Source organism: Nylanderia fulva, unplaced genomic scaffold (genome assembly GCF_048542155.1).
Source record: "Nylanderia fulva isolate GAGA-0341 unplaced genomic scaffold, ASM4854215v1 Scaffold67, whole genome shotgun sequence".
Lineage (NCBI taxonomy): Eukaryota > Metazoa > Arthropoda > Insecta > Hymenoptera > Formicidae > Nylanderia > Nylanderia fulva.
The window spans coordinates 285,435-302,900 of record NW_028190775.1 but is presented as its reverse complement, the minus strand read 5'-3'; the positions used below and the strand labels follow the sequence as shown (position 1 = coordinate 302,900).

The 17,466-nt window shown below is 35.5% G+C and overlaps 1 protein-coding gene and 2 long non-coding RNA genes across 3 annotated transcripts; 2 read left to right on the top strand and 1 right to left on the bottom strand.

Moving 5' to 3' along the window:
- Window positions 1–1,353: 1,353 nt before the first annotated feature.
- On the top strand, window positions 1,354–2,990 carry LOC114930210 (uncharacterized). The gene is made up of 3 exons (XR_003819394.2): window positions 1,354–1,649; window positions 1,915–1,993; window positions 2,350–2,990. It is a non-coding gene; the product is annotated as an uncharacterized LOC114930210 (long non-coding RNA).
- A 2,362-nt stretch (window positions 2,991–5,352) lies between these two features.
- On the top strand, window positions 5,353–5,628 carry LOC146720549 (uncharacterized). The gene is made up of 2 exons (XR_014926026.1): window positions 5,353–5,494; window positions 5,567–5,628. It is a non-coding gene; the product is annotated as an uncharacterized LOC146720549 (long non-coding RNA).
- A 9,783-nt stretch (window positions 5,629–15,411) lies between these two features.
- LOC146720548 (uncharacterized) lies at window positions 15,412–17,178 on the bottom strand. The gene has a single exon (XM_085488286.1). It carries the CDS (start codon window positions 17,042–17,044, stop codon window positions 15,566–15,568), a length of 1,479 nt encoding a protein of 492 aa, XP_085344412.1. The 5' UTR covers window positions 17,045–17,178; the 3' UTR covers window positions 15,412–15,565.
- Between the last annotated feature and the right edge of the window lie 288 nt (window positions 17,179–17,466).

Here is a 17,466-nt window from a genome sequence, read left to right as displayed (position 1 = left end):
ATATATATATAATATAGTTCTCTAATCTCTGGTCCACAATACATAGGTGATTTAAGCCGTAAGGCTTAAAAAATTGACTAATCACAGTCAAGTATGAGGAGAATACTTGATTGTGATTGATCAATTTCTTGTGGACTGACACTAACGCATCGGTTTTAGAAAAAAAAAACATCGCAAATAAATGACATTTAAAAGAATTCCACAATCTGACTTCTTTTAAATATCAAAAAAGGTTAGTGTTACGAATTCCTATTTGTAGTATTATATCTTTACATATTTATATAGTTGGATTATGTCTGCAAGAAGCACATTGCAATAATATAAATTCTTTTTTATTGTAAAGTCTATGTAAACGTCCTAAATTCTATCCGATCCTGAGAATGTTAAAAAATAAATTTTAAAATGCCCATAGACTTAGTATTGTAAAAGTCTGGGTTTCTATTTTCAAATGACTCAAGAGTTAGGCGTTAGTCTCTTTCCTTTGGATCCTCGTCTGGAAACTTCTCGAATGTTCTCTGTATCTCGAGTAACCGATGTTTAAGACTAAATTTTAAAGGCGAATTGGATGCCACAGGAGCCCGTACGCACTGCAAAATGTTCTCGCCAGGATTGGAGCGTTGTTAGGTGAAATTCAACGGACACTGATTTTAAGAATAAAGATTTAATAAAGATCGGAATGCTTCTACAATTTGATACTTCTCGAAAGTACTCTCATGCGCACGATTTAATAATACGTCTGCTCGTTCGCACTTCTCAAAGGAGAGTCGTTCTCCTCGACTTCGAATCTAACGGCCTACGGCCCGCGGTCGCGCTCGCATGCGCGCGCATATCTTTTGGCCACCCTATACGCTACGGTGGCAGCACCGCACGGGTGTCGGAAACGACGCTAACGCCGGACATTGCGTATCGCGGCAATTATTTACGCGCCGCTTACAGTATAAATAAAATTCTATGATTGCAATGTGCTTTTTGCACATACAAATTTAAAAATATTTATAATTTAAAAAAGAAAAATTACTTTGCAAACGTTAATATCGAAGAACGTAAATGCTATCTCCTTGAAATCCAGAACTCAAAGCTCAGAGCACGCGCGATTCACACGTGACATATGTGGCTTGCGATTGTGCGCTGTTCGTAAAATAGCACGCTTGCTAGAGACTCTAGAAATATCTATATATAATATTGTATCATAAAAAGCTTTTCTGAAAGATACCTTACTGATATAAAAAGATAAGACTTACTGATATTATTTCTAAGAAAAACTAATTAAGTAGATCTTCAGAAAGTCCTCTTAAAGATTTCATCCTCTCAATAATGCTCACTGGGATGTCTGCGCTTGCGTCGGACGAATCAGTTGCCTGCCGTTCCCGGCAAGTCTTTCACGAATCAGTCACAGTTACGGTGTGATCGCAGTGTGTCGCGGTCACGTGTGACTTGTATTTAATACTATAGTGACTTATATTTAACTGTAAAAATGTTTGCACTTTTAATAGTTATACACGAAGAATTTAAGAAAATTCTTATTATTTATTTGCTTATTTTTATGTTCTGCTGTTTAGTTCTATATTTAATTAAAAAATATAAAAAAAAGATAGTGCGGAGAGAAACGGTCACATTAAGACAGAGGTGCGGCACGAGGAGCAGGAAATGTGAGTATATACTTAGCTATATACAGTACTGGACAAAATAGAGTACGCACTTGAAATATTTTTATATTTATATGAATAACTCGACAGTTTTAGCTAATCTAATAATAATAAGTTAGTGCATAGTGATTAAATAAATTTAAATTTATATTTGTAAAATGTTTTTGTCCTTGTTATACATACAAGAGGAGTACATTAATAAAATTCTTTTTTATTTTTGTATTTTGTTAACTCTTGGATATTTTATTTTTTATCTACATAAAAAAAGATGTGCAAGTAAACACGAAACAGACATTGAGGAAAGGGTCGTCGTGAGACGAGGGAGACACAAGGAGGAAATTTAAGAAGTAAGTAAATCTACCTCCTTCTTTTGTAAAACAGAATTTTCTTGACGGCGCGGCGACGGCCGCTGTCAGCTCTCCGAAACTTTAAACACCAATCCAATGCCACTATCGAACATCAATTCACTGCCATTGCCATCGCGTATATATTAGGCTATTGGTTACCATATGTTGCTTGACACTTGACACGTCCTGCATGAACATTATGTCTTCAAATTCCTCAGTTTCCAAAAATTTCTAAATCTTAATTTGTCGCAATAACATCGCGTTTGGCTCTTAGTCGAGATGAAGATGGAGTTTTTTAAAAAATAGGAGAGCTGACTCACAAATATTCTTATTAATTATGTCTTGGGTTACAAAAGAGTACAGAAGACAGATATTTCAACCTCTGCACATGCGGAAACCAGACCTACAGCAACGTTGGACGCGGAACGTTACGATTGGTCGAAAATTAAGCCAGACTGCCATCAATGGACACGAAGGGCCTGCATCGATTGCCAAAAGACAAAAGTCCACAATCGGACACCTCAAAAAGATAACTTACTGATATTATTTCTAAGAAAAACTAATTAAGTAGGTCTTCAGAAAGTCCTCTTAAAGATTTCATCCTTTCAATAATGCTCACTGGGATGTCTGCGCTTGCGTCGGACGAATCAGTTGCCTGCCGTTCCCGGCAAATCTTTCACGAATCAATCACAGTTACGGTGTGATCGCGGTGCGATCAAGTAAACTGTGACTTGTTATATTAAAAAATGTTGGAATCTTTAACAGCAATACAAAAATTAATTAATACAATTTTTTTTTTGTTTGTTTATTTTTATGTTTGGCTGTTTAGTTTATTATTTAATAAAAAAATATTTTTAAAAAAGTGTACCAAATAGAGAAGACATTGAGGCAGGGGTGCCACACGAGAAGAAAACGTGAGTATATGTGTGTTTTTTCACCTTAGTTAACTTTGATTGCCGCGGCCTGTGCTATACCGATAGCATGATGCTCGAAAAAATTGCACGTTTCCGCGATAGTTTCTTTTTCCTTTTTTTTTTTTTTTGATGGCAGACCGAGACGAAGTCTAATATTTTTCTTTTCTCGCCGTTATAATTCGTAGCGCTAAAGAATAAGAATAAATATGTCGTCCTAATGATATAATAATACAATAATACTAAATGTCGATAACCCAATACAATATACATAAACGAATTTCAATGAATTTATCGTTTCGTCTGCCCGAACGCACGTCGCTCCCGGTCTGGGACTCTCGTCAATTTACATTTACAAACGCAGAATATATACAAATTTTCGATCACGTCGAATTCGTTTTTTTCTTTCGCGTTTCGCGGCTCATGTCAATGTTACCATGTATATATAAATTTTATCGCGAACAAAAATCAAAAAATTAAAAATCGCGAACACATTATTTAATTCTTTTTTTTTTTTTATAATTAAATGAAAGTATATTCATTCAGAAAGCACAGTCGTGAAATATCGATACATGAATATTAATTCGCTCGGATTAACAATGTACGTCCGTACGCGGTGACTGTCGATAACGGAATCTCTCGCATGTAAAATCGCTCTTTCTGTCTTTCGCCTCAAAATCGACCTTCGATAGGCTTCGAGAGGCTTCGAGAATTTTCTATTCGTTTACTTCTTTCGTTTCTTAATCGTCTTGATATTTGTCTCTGTGCTTCTCGTCTTTTGTCTCTAACTGTCTCGTCTGTTATGTTTTTATTTATATTTATTTATGTCTCGGTACTTTTTGCTTGTGTGCGTGACCGTATTTGTATACGTGTTTTCGTTCGATAATTTTTATGAAAAATGAACCTTTTCATCGATTATCGCCAAATTCAAAACCATTTTTATAATAATAGTTTATTTATATAAAAAAATGTATTCCAATATATTAAAATTTATGAAAGTTAGAGTTTTTAACAACAAACATTTTTTGAAAAATTAAAATTACGTTTAAATTTAAAACAAAAGCGCGCGCTACGCGCGCGCCAATTTCTCAGTTTTATATTAAATTTTAATACTTTAGAACTTGCTAAAAATACATTTTTCCTAATATTAGTATTATTTTTATTAGTATTAATTTTATTTTTTATATCATTTGTTTTGTTTTTTCTAAAATCAGTATAATTTTTCGTAATATTAATATTATTTCTCCATAGGTTAGATTTATTTTTCCTAATATTAGTATTTAATATTAATTAATTTAAAAAAAGAGAAGTCACTACAGTAATTCTCTGGAAATACGTAATTTAATTTTAATTATTATTTTAATTTTTTTAAATTATTATAAACATATTGATTTGTACACATTTTTTTGTACACATATGTGGCGATTACATCGTCACAATGCCACTATCGAACATCAATCCACTGCTATTGCCATCGCGTACATATTACACTATTGGTTACTACTTGTTGCTTGACACTTGACACGTCCTGCATGAACATTATGTCTTGGGTTACAAAAGAGTACAGAAGACAGATATTTCAACCTCTGCACATGCGGAAACCAGACCTACAGCAACGTTGGACGCGGAACGTTACGTTTGGTCGAAAATTAAGTCAGACTGCCATCAATAGACACGAAGAGCCTGCATCGATTGCCAAAAGACAAAAGTCCACAATCGGACACCTCAAAAAGATAACTTATTGATATTAAAAATAAAATCTCAACGGCAATCGGAGCCTGTGCGGACGACATGCACAAAATTAATAAATTAAAATGAGATCTCAAATCAAACTCATTTATTAAATTCTAAACGTTTCGACCCACTTCGGGTCTTCTTCAGTAGCTGCAAAATACAAAGAAACAAAAATAAAAGATAATTGGTACAAACAGAAAATTATAAAACTCATATACATACAATCCGCAAATAAATTAAATATCATTCTCCTCCCTATTCAAACCGTCCGGCCGTCGGAGCGTCTCCCTAACGGTGACCATCGTCAGGAAGGAAGCAGAGCAGTGACTCCCTTACCAACACTAATCAACATAGTATAGATTAAACGTAGAAAAAATTAAATTTTGAATCGCAGCATCCTCTCTGTCATAAAAAGGGCACCATTATCAGCCTCATTGATAGAGTTTTTTGGCTATCTCATCCGAAATTCCATAAAGGTAACTTTGAGTCTATGATTGGAGTTTTTGATGACAACTTTTTTAACCGCGCTTGTAATGTTTGAAATATCAAATTGAGAGGATAATTATTAGACAAGAGAACTCCAATCATAGACTCAAAGTTACCTTTATGGAATTTCGGATGAGATAGCCAAAAAACTCTATCAATGAGGCTGATAATGGTGCCCTTTTTATGACAGAGAGGATGCTGCGATTCAAAATTTAATTTTTTCTACGTTTAATCTATACTATGTTGATTAGTGTTGGTAAGGGAGTCACTGCTCTGCTTCCTTCCTGACGATGGTCACCGTTAGGGAGACGCTCCGACGGCCGGACGGTTTGAATAGGGAGGAGAATGATATTTAATTTATTTGCGGATTGTATGTATATGAGTTTTATAATTTTCTGTTTGTACCGATTATCTTTTATTTTTGTTTCTTTGTATTTTGCAGCTACTGAAGAAGACCCGAAGTGGGTCGAAACGTTTAGAATTTAATAAATGAGTTTGATTTGAGATCTCATTTTAATTTATTAATTTTGTGCATGTCGTCCGCACAGGCTCCGATTGCCGTTGAGATTTTATTTTTATTGTAACACAATAATTCGAGCCGAGATTAACTGTTTTTATATTATTGATATTATTTCTAAGAAAAACTAATTTAGGTCTTCAGAAAGTCCTCTTAAAGATTTCATCCTATCAATAATGCTCACTGGGATGTCTGCGCTTGCGTCGGACAAATCAGTTGCCTGCCGTTCTCGGCAAGTCCTTCACGAATCAGTCATAGTTACGGTGTCGCGCCGTCGATAGTGTGTATAAATTTATTCATAATAAAAATGTTTTTGTTATTATTATATATTCAAGAAGTAATTAATAAAATCCTTTTCTTTTCTTGCATCTTCCTTTTTATTGGTCACTTTTTTATCTTTTATTTAAAAAATTACGCCGAAGGCAAGTGATCAGTGAAGATATTGAGACAGGGATACACGAGGAGGAAATTTAGGAAGTAGTACTAGCTACATATTATAAATTATTCACATATATAAGTAACATAAATTATTCGATGTCCCTGGCCTCGCAAACGCGACCGAGAATTTTCTTGACGGCGCGGCGACGGCCGCTGTCAGCTCTCCGAAACTTTAAACACCAATCTACTGCCACTATCAAACATCAATCCACTGCCATTGCCATCGTGTATATATTACGCTATTGGTTACTACTTGTTGCTTGACGCTTGACACGTCTTGCGTGAACATTATGTCTGCGTAGGCGTCGAACGTTCTCTATTAGTCGGCTATCCCTCCAGCCCTTCATTTGTCCGGCCGCGAGAATCGCGAGACGAGAGACTAATTTACGAAGCGCCTTTGCAGCAACTAGTCGCGTTAGTTGACTGTGAACTTTTTAGAGATTTCTATTTGTGAATTATTTAGAAATTTTTTATGTATGCATATTTTATCTAGTGGCCCCACTTTAAAGGGAGTATTTTATTTTTTGTTGATAATTATTATAATTTTTCTATTTTTTTATTTACTATCTTTGAACTATTAAGTTATAGAGTTAATAAAATTATTGTGCACAGGAGAGAAACACAGGTGGGTAAAGTTTATTATCCTAGGTACATATTTATTTATATATAAGTGTTCGCGCACGAGCAAACCGTATCGACATGTTCGACGATTCTGTTGAAAAAAAAAAAAAGAGTTTTGTTTTGTTTCTTCCTAATATAGGCACAAGTTAAATCCTGTATACGTACGAGCAAATAATACTAAGCACGACCACGTCGCGATCACGGTTGACACTCGTGCGAGTCACCTGCTCCGTCCTACGAACGGGCCTGATCGGAGTGTGATCGGGCCTCGCGCCACCGAGCGAATTTTCAATATTTTTCAGACAATCGACGAAGCTCGAACAGTAAGGTCGCAGGCGAGTGCGTTCGAGCAACTCAATTCCGACTATACTCTTGATCTTGCTCCGGGTCTTCGATTATATCTGTTTATCTATTGAGTACAAAGTTTATTGTTTAAACTTAAACCGAGTGTGTTAATCAACAAAGAACTATTAACTTCATTCTCGGCCTTGCCAGCCACTGACTTCACTCCTCCTTATCGGCGCGAAAGCGTCGAGTACCAATCGACCCACGCTCTCCTTTTTCTATTCTTGGTCCTTCGAGTTATCACCGCCTTTCCCTGTCGCTGAGAAGCGATAACTCCTCCGTCGACCATCAAGGTCAACACCGATACGGTGTGTCTAAATTATCGTGTGCGACAAAGGGTGCGAACAATAAGTTATATATATTTTACACACACATATATATAAGATATTTATACATAAAGTATATATAATTTATATATAGCATATATACATATATATTATATTTAATTTAAAGTTTATAAATTTAAGCTTAGAAAACTTGACTTCGACGTAACTAGCAAATTTTATTTAATTATTTCACGACGTTTCGACCATTTGGTTGTGGTCCTTTTCAAGTGAAATTTCTACAACATAATATTACACAATAGTTTTTAACATACGAGAACTCATTTAAGTGTTAAATTAATAAATTAAATATAAATTATATAAACATACTCATCAATTAAACCGAGGTTAACGTAACATCACACTGGTGTTATTTAAAATCAAAAGTTAAAAGTTAAAAGAGGAACACGTCCCATCGTTATGATGTTTCGTCAACGACTAAATTTGAAACGCGCCACTAAACAATCTTTATTATTTTGTCGTAAATGTTTGTCAAATTCTCGGTGTCTTTCTGTAGGTTAACCGTATTGTCATGCTTCTTTATGAAGAACATTTCAGCAATCTCTCTCTTTCTTACATGTTTCTCGTTATGTAAAATGGTCGGTGATTTCCAATCAAAGTTATGCCCAAAATCACATCTGTGTTTGCTTAAAACCGAATGATTAGACTCATGTAATTTAATATTGCTGGCATGTTCCTTCACTCTAGTGCATAAATGTCTTTTCGTTTGTCCTATGTATGATGCATTACAATTTTCACAATTAATCTTGTATACTACATTCGTTTTAATATCATTAGTTATTAAATCTTTACCTCGTTTTATCAGCCTATTCAACTTTTTTGGCAAACTATAAACGACATTTATGTTAGCATTTTTAAGTGACCTTTTAATACTATCGTTAACATCCTTAATGTATGGGAGTGGAATTACATAATTCTTATCTTGAGCCGAATTCACATTAACGTTATTATCTAAATCATTACTCAAACTCTCTTTATTATCCGCATTGTGACCGTTAACATTCCCTGTTGTTATTCCGTACATTAATTCTTTTATTTACATACTTATTAATAATATGATCCGGAAAACAATTATTAATTAAAATGTTCTTTACAATCTCAATATTTGTATTATGAAATTGTTCGTTAGAAAGTAAAATTGCATGGTCTACTAAATTGTAAATCGTATTAATTTTGTACTTAATAGGATGACTCGAAAGAAAATTGATGTATCTGCCAGAACATGTAGGTTTCCTAAACCAATTAGTTGTCAATTTATTCCCATTGCGGATAACTGTAGAATTTAAAAAATTAATAGAAGAATTGGTCTCTATTTCATGTGTAAATTTTAAACGTTCATGATAATTATTAAATGTACTTAAAATTTCATTTATTTTAGAGCTAGGTAAAATAACAAAAATGTCGTCCACATATCTATAAAAAGTCTGAACTTTAACACTTAAAGAATTTAAACAATTTGTTTCCAAGTCATCCATTACCAAATCAGCTAATATCGGTGATAGAGGGGATCCCATATGAGATGAGTTCTCGTATGTTAAAAACTATTGTGTAATATTATGTTGTAGAAATTTCACTTGAAAAGGACCACAACCAAATGGTCAAAACGTCGTGAAGTAATTAAATAAAATTTGCTAGTTACGTCGAAGTCAAGTTTTCTAAGCTTATTTTTACCACTAGCGACCAATATTAATTTTGATTAATACTAATTTTAATTGATTGTTTATAAATTTGTTTTTGTAAACAGGATGAGAAAAACACTTGAGTAGTTGAGTAAAGCTTATTCTATGATACATCGTCACAGATAGCAAGATCTTGGGTTACAAAGGAATACAGAAGGCAGATATTCCAACCTCTGCACCGCTTGTCACAACCGGAAACCAGACCTACAGCAACATTGAACGCAGAACGTTACGTTTGGTCAAAAAGTAAGCCAGACTGCCATCAATGGACAAGAAGGGCTTGCATCGATTGCCAAAAGACAAAAGTCCACCCCTTGCCAATTTCACAAGCCTAACGAAATGATTCGAACACATACATATAAACGTGGTCGAACCACTGCACATCTCAAAAAGATATTATCTCACAGTAATCGACAGATATTCTAAAAGTCTCGGAGCTGTAAGGGTGCCCGATATAAATGCAGAAACAATAGCACAGAATATATTCGCACACTGGATCGCAAGATTTGGCACGCCAATTAGGATTACGACGGATCAACGGAGACAGTTCGAGACCGACTTGTTCCGTCAATTAACTAAAGTAACAGGTACCACATACGTACGATGGTCTACCATCCTGCAGCTAACGGTATGGTCGAGCGTCTCTATTGGCATATAAAAACGGCTATAAAATGCCATGTAACCTGAAGCATGGACAGAAGTCCTACCGATAGTCATGATGGGCATCAAAGCATTCGTCAAAGAAACTTCCACGCATCAGCAACATAAATGAAATGTGGAGAAACCATACGATTACCAGGTGAATACCTGCATGAATCACAAAGCTCAGCAAACAACGCAAGTGACTTCATGCAGAAACTATAACAAACGATGGAAAAACTGAAACCTCAACCGATAAAAGAATACGGAACCCTAACAGTTTTTGAATACAAAGACTTGGAAATAACGTCACATGTAGTTTTAAGACATGATGCATCAACACGTGCACCTACGCATGACGGCCCGCACAAAGTCATCAGCAGAACGAAAAAGATCTACAAATTACGAATTAACGGATAAACCGTCTACGTAACTAAAAACCGACTGAAACCAGAATACATGCTAACATACGATCCAAACTTAGAAAGAAACCAATCATAGATTCTTGATTCAAAGGATACATTAGCAGCGGCAGTCGCAACAAGATGCGGGAGCACATTGCGCAAAAACGGTACATTTCCAATAATCTTAACACAATGAAGGGGGCAATGGCATCAGTGCCCTCCATTCGTCCCGCTACAAAAGTTGTGAGACAAGAGACCACTTCGCGGAGCGCCTTTGCAGTTACTAGTCGCTTTAGTTGCAAAGTTAACTGTAGGTTATTTGAACGTTGTTATTATTATTATTATTATTATTATTATTATATATTAATGAAGTCGCCAGTGATGAGTAAACCCATACAAATTTATTGATATTTCGACCTAACTGGCCAGTACAATTTATTAGAAACACTACGTTTCGACGCTTAGATACGGGTCCTTTTTAAGTGTAACTGCACAATAAAAATATACAATGATTAAGATACGAAACAATAATTTGCAAAGTTGTTAACAAAGAAATTTAAAATAATATAAAAATAATGTAATGTATCTTTCAAGATGTTGATTGGACAGCAGTAAAATTACTAATGTTAAACCGGAGACAAGTAAATCAATTTAAGTCAAACGTTAAAAACATAATAATATCAAAGTTCGACAATACAACGAAATAAATAAATAAACAATCATATACTGTGGATCAACTTATCATAAATCGGATTTAGATTATCTGTGTCCTTTTGCAAATTAATGTTATTCTTATATTTTTTAATAAAAAACATCTCCGCTAATTCTCTCTTCTTTCTATGTTTTTTGCAATGTAAAATCTTAGGTTCCATCCTTATCATGGTCCTATTTTATTCGATGTTTGCTAATTACGTTAAAATTGCTATTATGTTGTTTAATATTTCTACAATGGGCGTTTACGCGTGTAGCTAATTGTCTTTTTGTTTGACCTGTGTATGTTGCATTACAATCGTTACATTCTATCAGATACACAACATCATTTTTTTCATATGGTTAGTCTTATCTTTACCTCTCTTAATTAATCTATTTAATTTTTTCGGGATAGTATAAACAATGTCGAGGCCACATTTTTTCAACGCAATACTCAGATAAAATATCCGTAATAATTCTGATGTTATCAGTGTGAAAGCATTCATTTGTATGTAATAAAGCTTTGTCGACTAAACTTCTAATCGTGTTGATTTTATACTGAAGAAGGTGGTTAGAAAAGACATTTAGATATCTGCTAGAAAAAGTGGGTTTTCTGTACCAATTGGTCAACAATGTTCCCTCTGCTTTAACAACAGTAACGTCCAGGAAATTTATAGAACCGTTGACTTCAATCTCATGCGTGAACGTTAGGCATTCGTGGTAACTATTAAACATCGTTAATATCTCATCAATTTTTGTTTTAGGTGCTATTGCAAAAATGTCGTCAACGTATCTGTAAAAGACCGGTATATAGTTTAACTTGCTTAAACATTGTGTTTCAAGCTCGTCCATGACCAAATCAGCCAATATTGGTGATAAGGTTGATCCCATCGGACAACCGAAAATCTATCTTCGTAGTATTTTCCACCAAATTCGAAGCTCGTTAGATCAAGGACAACCGAGAGTGCATGTAAAAACTAGGACAATGTCAAGTCAGTATTTTGCGTAATATATGTCTATCTCTTTTCCACTGCTCTTAAAGCTAAATCTTTAGGGATGTTCGATGAAACATTTAATAAAAATAAAAACTGGTCGTCATTGATCTTCGTGTGTCTAATAGCTTCAACAAACGTCCAATTATTCTTAACATACGATTTAGGCTTAAGAATTGAATTTGACAAAATTTCCCGTAAATATTGCGCTACATTATACGTGGGGCTATCTACTGAAGAGACAATAATGCGTAAAGGATAGCTCTTCTTGTGCACTTTTAATAATCCGTAACACCTTTCAATTTTAACGTAATTAGCAAACATCGAATAAAATATGACCATAATTTTAAGTCGATGTAACCTAGAATTTTGAATTGCGAAAAACATAGAAGAAAGAGAGAATTAGCAAAGATGTTTTTTATTAAAAAATATAAGAATAACATTAATTTGCAAAAGGACACAGATAATCTAAATCCGATTTATGATAAGTTGATCCACAGTATATGATTATTTATTTATTTATTTTTTTCATTGTATTGTCGAACTTTGATATTATTATGTTTTTAACGTTTGACTTAAATTGATTTACTTGTCTCCGGTTTAACATTAGTAATTTTACTGCTGTCTAATCAACATCTTGAAAGGTACATTACATTATTTTTATATTATTTTAAATTTCTTCGTTAATAACTTTGTAAATTATTGTTTCGTATCTTAATCATTGTATATTTTTATTGTGTAGTTACATTTGAAAAGGACCCGTACCTAAGGGTCGAAACGTAGTGTTTCTAATAAATTGTACTGGCCAGTTAGGTCGAAATTTTAATAAATTTGTATGGGATTATTATTATTATTTTAATCATGTACGTTTTTTAACCCAGTGACCCCATTTTAAAAGGGACCTTTATTTTTTTAGTTATAATTATTAGTGTTTTTATTGTTTTTTTGTGCATATGATTTAAAAATTTTTTTATTTTATAATTTATAAAATTATAAAAAAACTGTTAATCTCGGCTCGAATTATTGTGTTACAATAAAAATAAAATATCGACGGCAATCGGAGCCTATGCGGATGACATGCACAAAATTAATAAATTAAAATGAGATCTCAAATCAAACTCATTTATTAAGTTCTAAACGTTTCGACCCACTTCGGGTCTTCTTCAGTAGCTGCAAAATACAAAGAAACTAAAGTAGAAGATAATCGGTACAATCAGAAAATTATAAAACTCGTATACCTACAATCCGCAAATAAATTAAATATAATTCTCCTCCCTATTCAAACCGTCCGGCCGTCGGAGTGTCTCCCTAACGGTGACCATCGTCAGGAAGGAAGCAGAGCCGTGACTCCCTTACCAACACTAATCAACATGGTATAAATTAAACGTAGAACAATTCACAAGAATTAAAAATTAAAAACCGGGAAGAACACTCACCCCGACAGTAAAAACAGAGAGAAGACGATGCTACACGTGACACATCACTCTAACGACTGTGCGGTATTCTACCTCGACACAGTCGATACATATATACGCAAAAACAAATATAAAAATAAAATATGAAAATAAAAATAAAAATAAAAACAACTAAACTAATCGGCACTCATGTCAAAAGTCTAACAAAAAAACCCGGCTATGTAAAATCACAAAGCTAGATTTTGGTAAATTTTTCTATTAACAAATCAAGATTCTCATTTAATTTATCAGTGTCGCTATGTAAATTTAAACTATTCTTCTGACGTTTTATGTGGATCATTTCGGATATCAAACGTTTACCTAAAAAAGGCTCCTTGTCTAAGACTTTTACATCCTCCCAATTAAATTCATGGTTCAATAATCTATGTTCCGATATGACTGATAATTGTGACGCGTTTCTTTTTATGTTGTTGCGATGTTCTTTCATCCTAGTTTTCAACAATCTACCTGTCTGCCCTACGTACGACGCATCACAATCCATACAATCAATTTTATAAACTACATTATTATGGAGTTCCCTTGGTAACTTATCCTTGTGTACTTTAATGAATTTACGGAGACTGTTAATTGCTGTATATGATGGAGTGACATCCAAATCACGTGTAATGTCCTCGATTCTCTTCGATACATTATTAATATACGGAATATTAAAGTACGAAACTTTTTTCTGCGTTGGAATCTTGTCATTGCATATATTTGCTCTATTGTTATGCAACTTATTATTATAGCGGAAGAACAACTTTTTTAACCGCGCTTGCAAAGTATGAAATATCAAATTGAGAGGATAATTATTAGACAAAAGAACTCCAATCATAGACTCAAAGTTACCTTTATGGAATTTCGGATGAGATAGCCAAAAAACTCTATCTATGAGGCTGATAATGGTGCCCTTTTTATGACAGAGAGGATGCTGCGATTCAAAATTTAAATATCTACCTGAATACGTCGGCTTATGAAACAAATCGAACTCAATGCTCCCATTATTTATAATAATGGTGACATCTAAAAAATTCAATCGGTTGTCAACCCCCTCCTCCATGGTGAACTGCAATCTAGGATGGAAAGAATTGAAAGTGTTTAAAACTATTTTAAGCATGGAGGGTGGGGCCGCCAACGCGATATCGTCAACATATCTAAAATAAAATGGAAATAACAATGGAATCGCAGCAATCGCTCTACTCTCCAAATCTTGCAACGTGATATCCGCAATGATCGGTGAGAGGGGGGAACCCATAGGTGTGCCAAAAGTCTGTTGATAACATACATTATTAAACATAAAATAAGTCGAGTTCATAATAAAACGAATTGCCAATAAAAATTCATCTCGTGGAATAATACACTCTTTTTCAATATACCCCCATCTGTTAATTAAACTATCAATAGCCATATCCAATGGTACATTGGTGAACAATGATGCAACATCTAGTGAAACTAGCTTCACATCACTATCCACACATAAACCATTTAATTTGTTCACTAATTGAAAACTATCAGAAATAGCCGAATCAGGTTTCGGAATTGCCTTATATATTATCTTATGTAAAAATTTTGCCAAGTAATAAAGAGGTGTATTCCTAGATGACACGATGACACGTAAAGTGCAATTCGGTTTATGCACCTTCGGCAGACCATACGCTCTCGGTAAAACCCCGTCCGTGCAGTTCAGGGATTTATATGTTGTTGAAGAAATGTAATTCTTCGTTTTCCATCTCATTAAAATTCCGTGTAATTGATTAATTAAGTTCCTAGTCGGATCTTTTTTAACAACAGTATAAGTATCCCGGTCAGCCAGCAAATCACACATTTTGTCCATGTACATATCTCTATTCATCGCAACCGTGATATTACCCTTATCCGCCTTCATAAATAAAATATCGGGATTGTCTTGGATGAATTTACCCGTCAATTTGTAAGCCTTACAAAAACTATTTTTTGCGTGAGCTTTTTCTGACATAGTAGTAGTAGTAGTAGTAGTAGTAGTAGTAAATTTTATTGGTCCCCTTGGGGTTTCAATTCCCTTACAATTTAACAATACAGCAGCCGCATATACAAAGGTGCTAATTCAAACAAAAACAAAAAAAAAAAAAAAACAAAAAATATTAAAACGCACGCTACCATGACCTCTTCGCTATTAATTTCTTAACCTATCTTATTGCTAACTTAACCTATCTGTCCTAAGGGGTTGGACTTCCGCTTTGGGTCGCCCGTTGTCCAGGCCATCTCCCCTTGGCTTCTGCCCAACCCCATGTACACACACACACGCTTCTTGGACTTCCGTTTCCTCTTGCTTTCTTTTCTTAAACATTCTTCCCCTTTGCCCCCCTCACGTCATTCTCTCCTCCATCATCCTCTTTCCCTCCTATTCTCTCCACACTTCTCTCTCCTCTCCCCTTTCTTATCTCCCTTTCTCTCTCTATCTCTCTCATCCATCCTTCCCCTTCTCCCTTTTCTCCTAGTATCTCCCTCACTACTTCCTGCCAACTCTCTTTCCTCTCCCCCCTCACTTCACACCTCTCCCATACATGCTCCCACGATTCTACCTCCTCTCCACATATCCTACATTTCCTCTTTTCTGCTTCCTCCCAATACCTGCTTTCTAAAATCTCACTTCCTAATCTGAATCTTGCTATCCTCCTCCATCTACTCTCTCCCCAATCCTTTCTTAAGTATTCTGGCACTCCTTCTCCTCTAACCTCCTTGTACCATCTGTTGAATTCCGATCCCTTTATTCTCTCCTCCCTCTCCCTCCTCTGCTCCTCCAGATCCCTCCTTATTAACTCCCCAAACCATCCCTCCTCCATACCTCTTATCTCCTCCACCTCCTCTATCCTCCTACCTCTTTTCCTGAAATATTCTTCCCTTTCCCTTTCCCACTCCGATCCCACTCTTCCTATTTTCGCCCTTTCTCTCATTTCCTCCCAGCATTTCCTCGCTAGCTCGCTTCCTCTTCCTTCCTCCATTCTCTTCTCGAAATTCCATGCCCTTTTTCCGGCTCTTATCCTCAGCTTCTCTCTTCTCAGTTCCTCCCTCACCATATAACCTGGCGTTCCCCTCTCTACTCCTAATATCCATCTCAGGTATCTTTCTTCCATCCTTTCCATTCCCTCTCTCTCCTTCCACCCCCATATTTCCACCCCGTAGCTCATCACTGTCCACACCAATTTGTCGAAAAGCCATAATCTTCTCCCCCAATCTTTTCCAAACTTTCTCTTTCCTATTCCCCATACTTGCCCCATAATAGCCGCCGCTCTCCTCATCCTATCTTTCACTTGTCCTTCTTGTCCTCCATTCCTCTGTAGTCTATATCCCAGATACGTAAACTCCTTTACTTCCTCCATTTTCTCTCCTTTCCATCTCCACTCCCTCTTCTTCCATCTTCCTCCCTTTCTCCTAAACCTCATTATCTTCGTCTTCTTTGCGTTCAGCTCCAATCTTCTGTTGTCTAGATATTCTTCTAACCTTTCTACCATACTTCTCAGTTCCTCTTCCTCCTCTACCAACAACACCATATCATCCGCGTATGCCAATGTATAAATCCTTTTTTCTCCTATTCTTACTCCTCCTCTTTTCACCTTCCCCATTTTTTCCTCTAAGTCCGCTATTAGGATGTTGAATAGTATTGGACTCAATGGGCACCCCTGTCTTACTCCTTTCTCAATCCAAAAACTCTCTCCAACTTCTTCCCCTATCTTTATCCTGCATGTTGTTTCTCTCATCACCATCTCTACCCTTCTTCTCAATCCTTTCCTTACTCCTCTCTCCTCCATTGCCTCCATTAATTTCTCCCTGTCTACCGAGTCAAATGCTGCTCTCAGATCTATAAACAATGCCGTTAGCCTTCCCTCTTTTTTTCCAGTTGTCTATTGATTAGATAATTTATCACGTATATGTTGTCTATTGTTCCCATTCATCTCCTAAACCCCATCTGATTTTCTGGCACTATCCCTTTTTCCTCCACATCCTTCCTCAATCTTTCTGTCAGTATCATCGTGTAAACCTTATACATTGATGGCATCATGGTTACTCCCCTGTAGTCTTCCACCTCCTTTCCATCCCCTTTTTTCCTTATCGGTGTAATCACTCCCTCTATCCATCTCTTCGGCCATCCTTCTCCTCTCCATATTCTATTACAAAAATCCAGCATCCAATCCTCCACGTTCCCTCCTCCATACTTCCATACCTCATTCGGAATCTCATC

Excerpts from the sequence above, each read along its gene's own strand:
- LOC146720548 (XM_085488286.1), bottom strand. The coding sequence starts at position 17,044 with ATGGAGGCAATGGAGGAGAGAGGAGTAAGGAAAGGATTGAGAAGAAGG.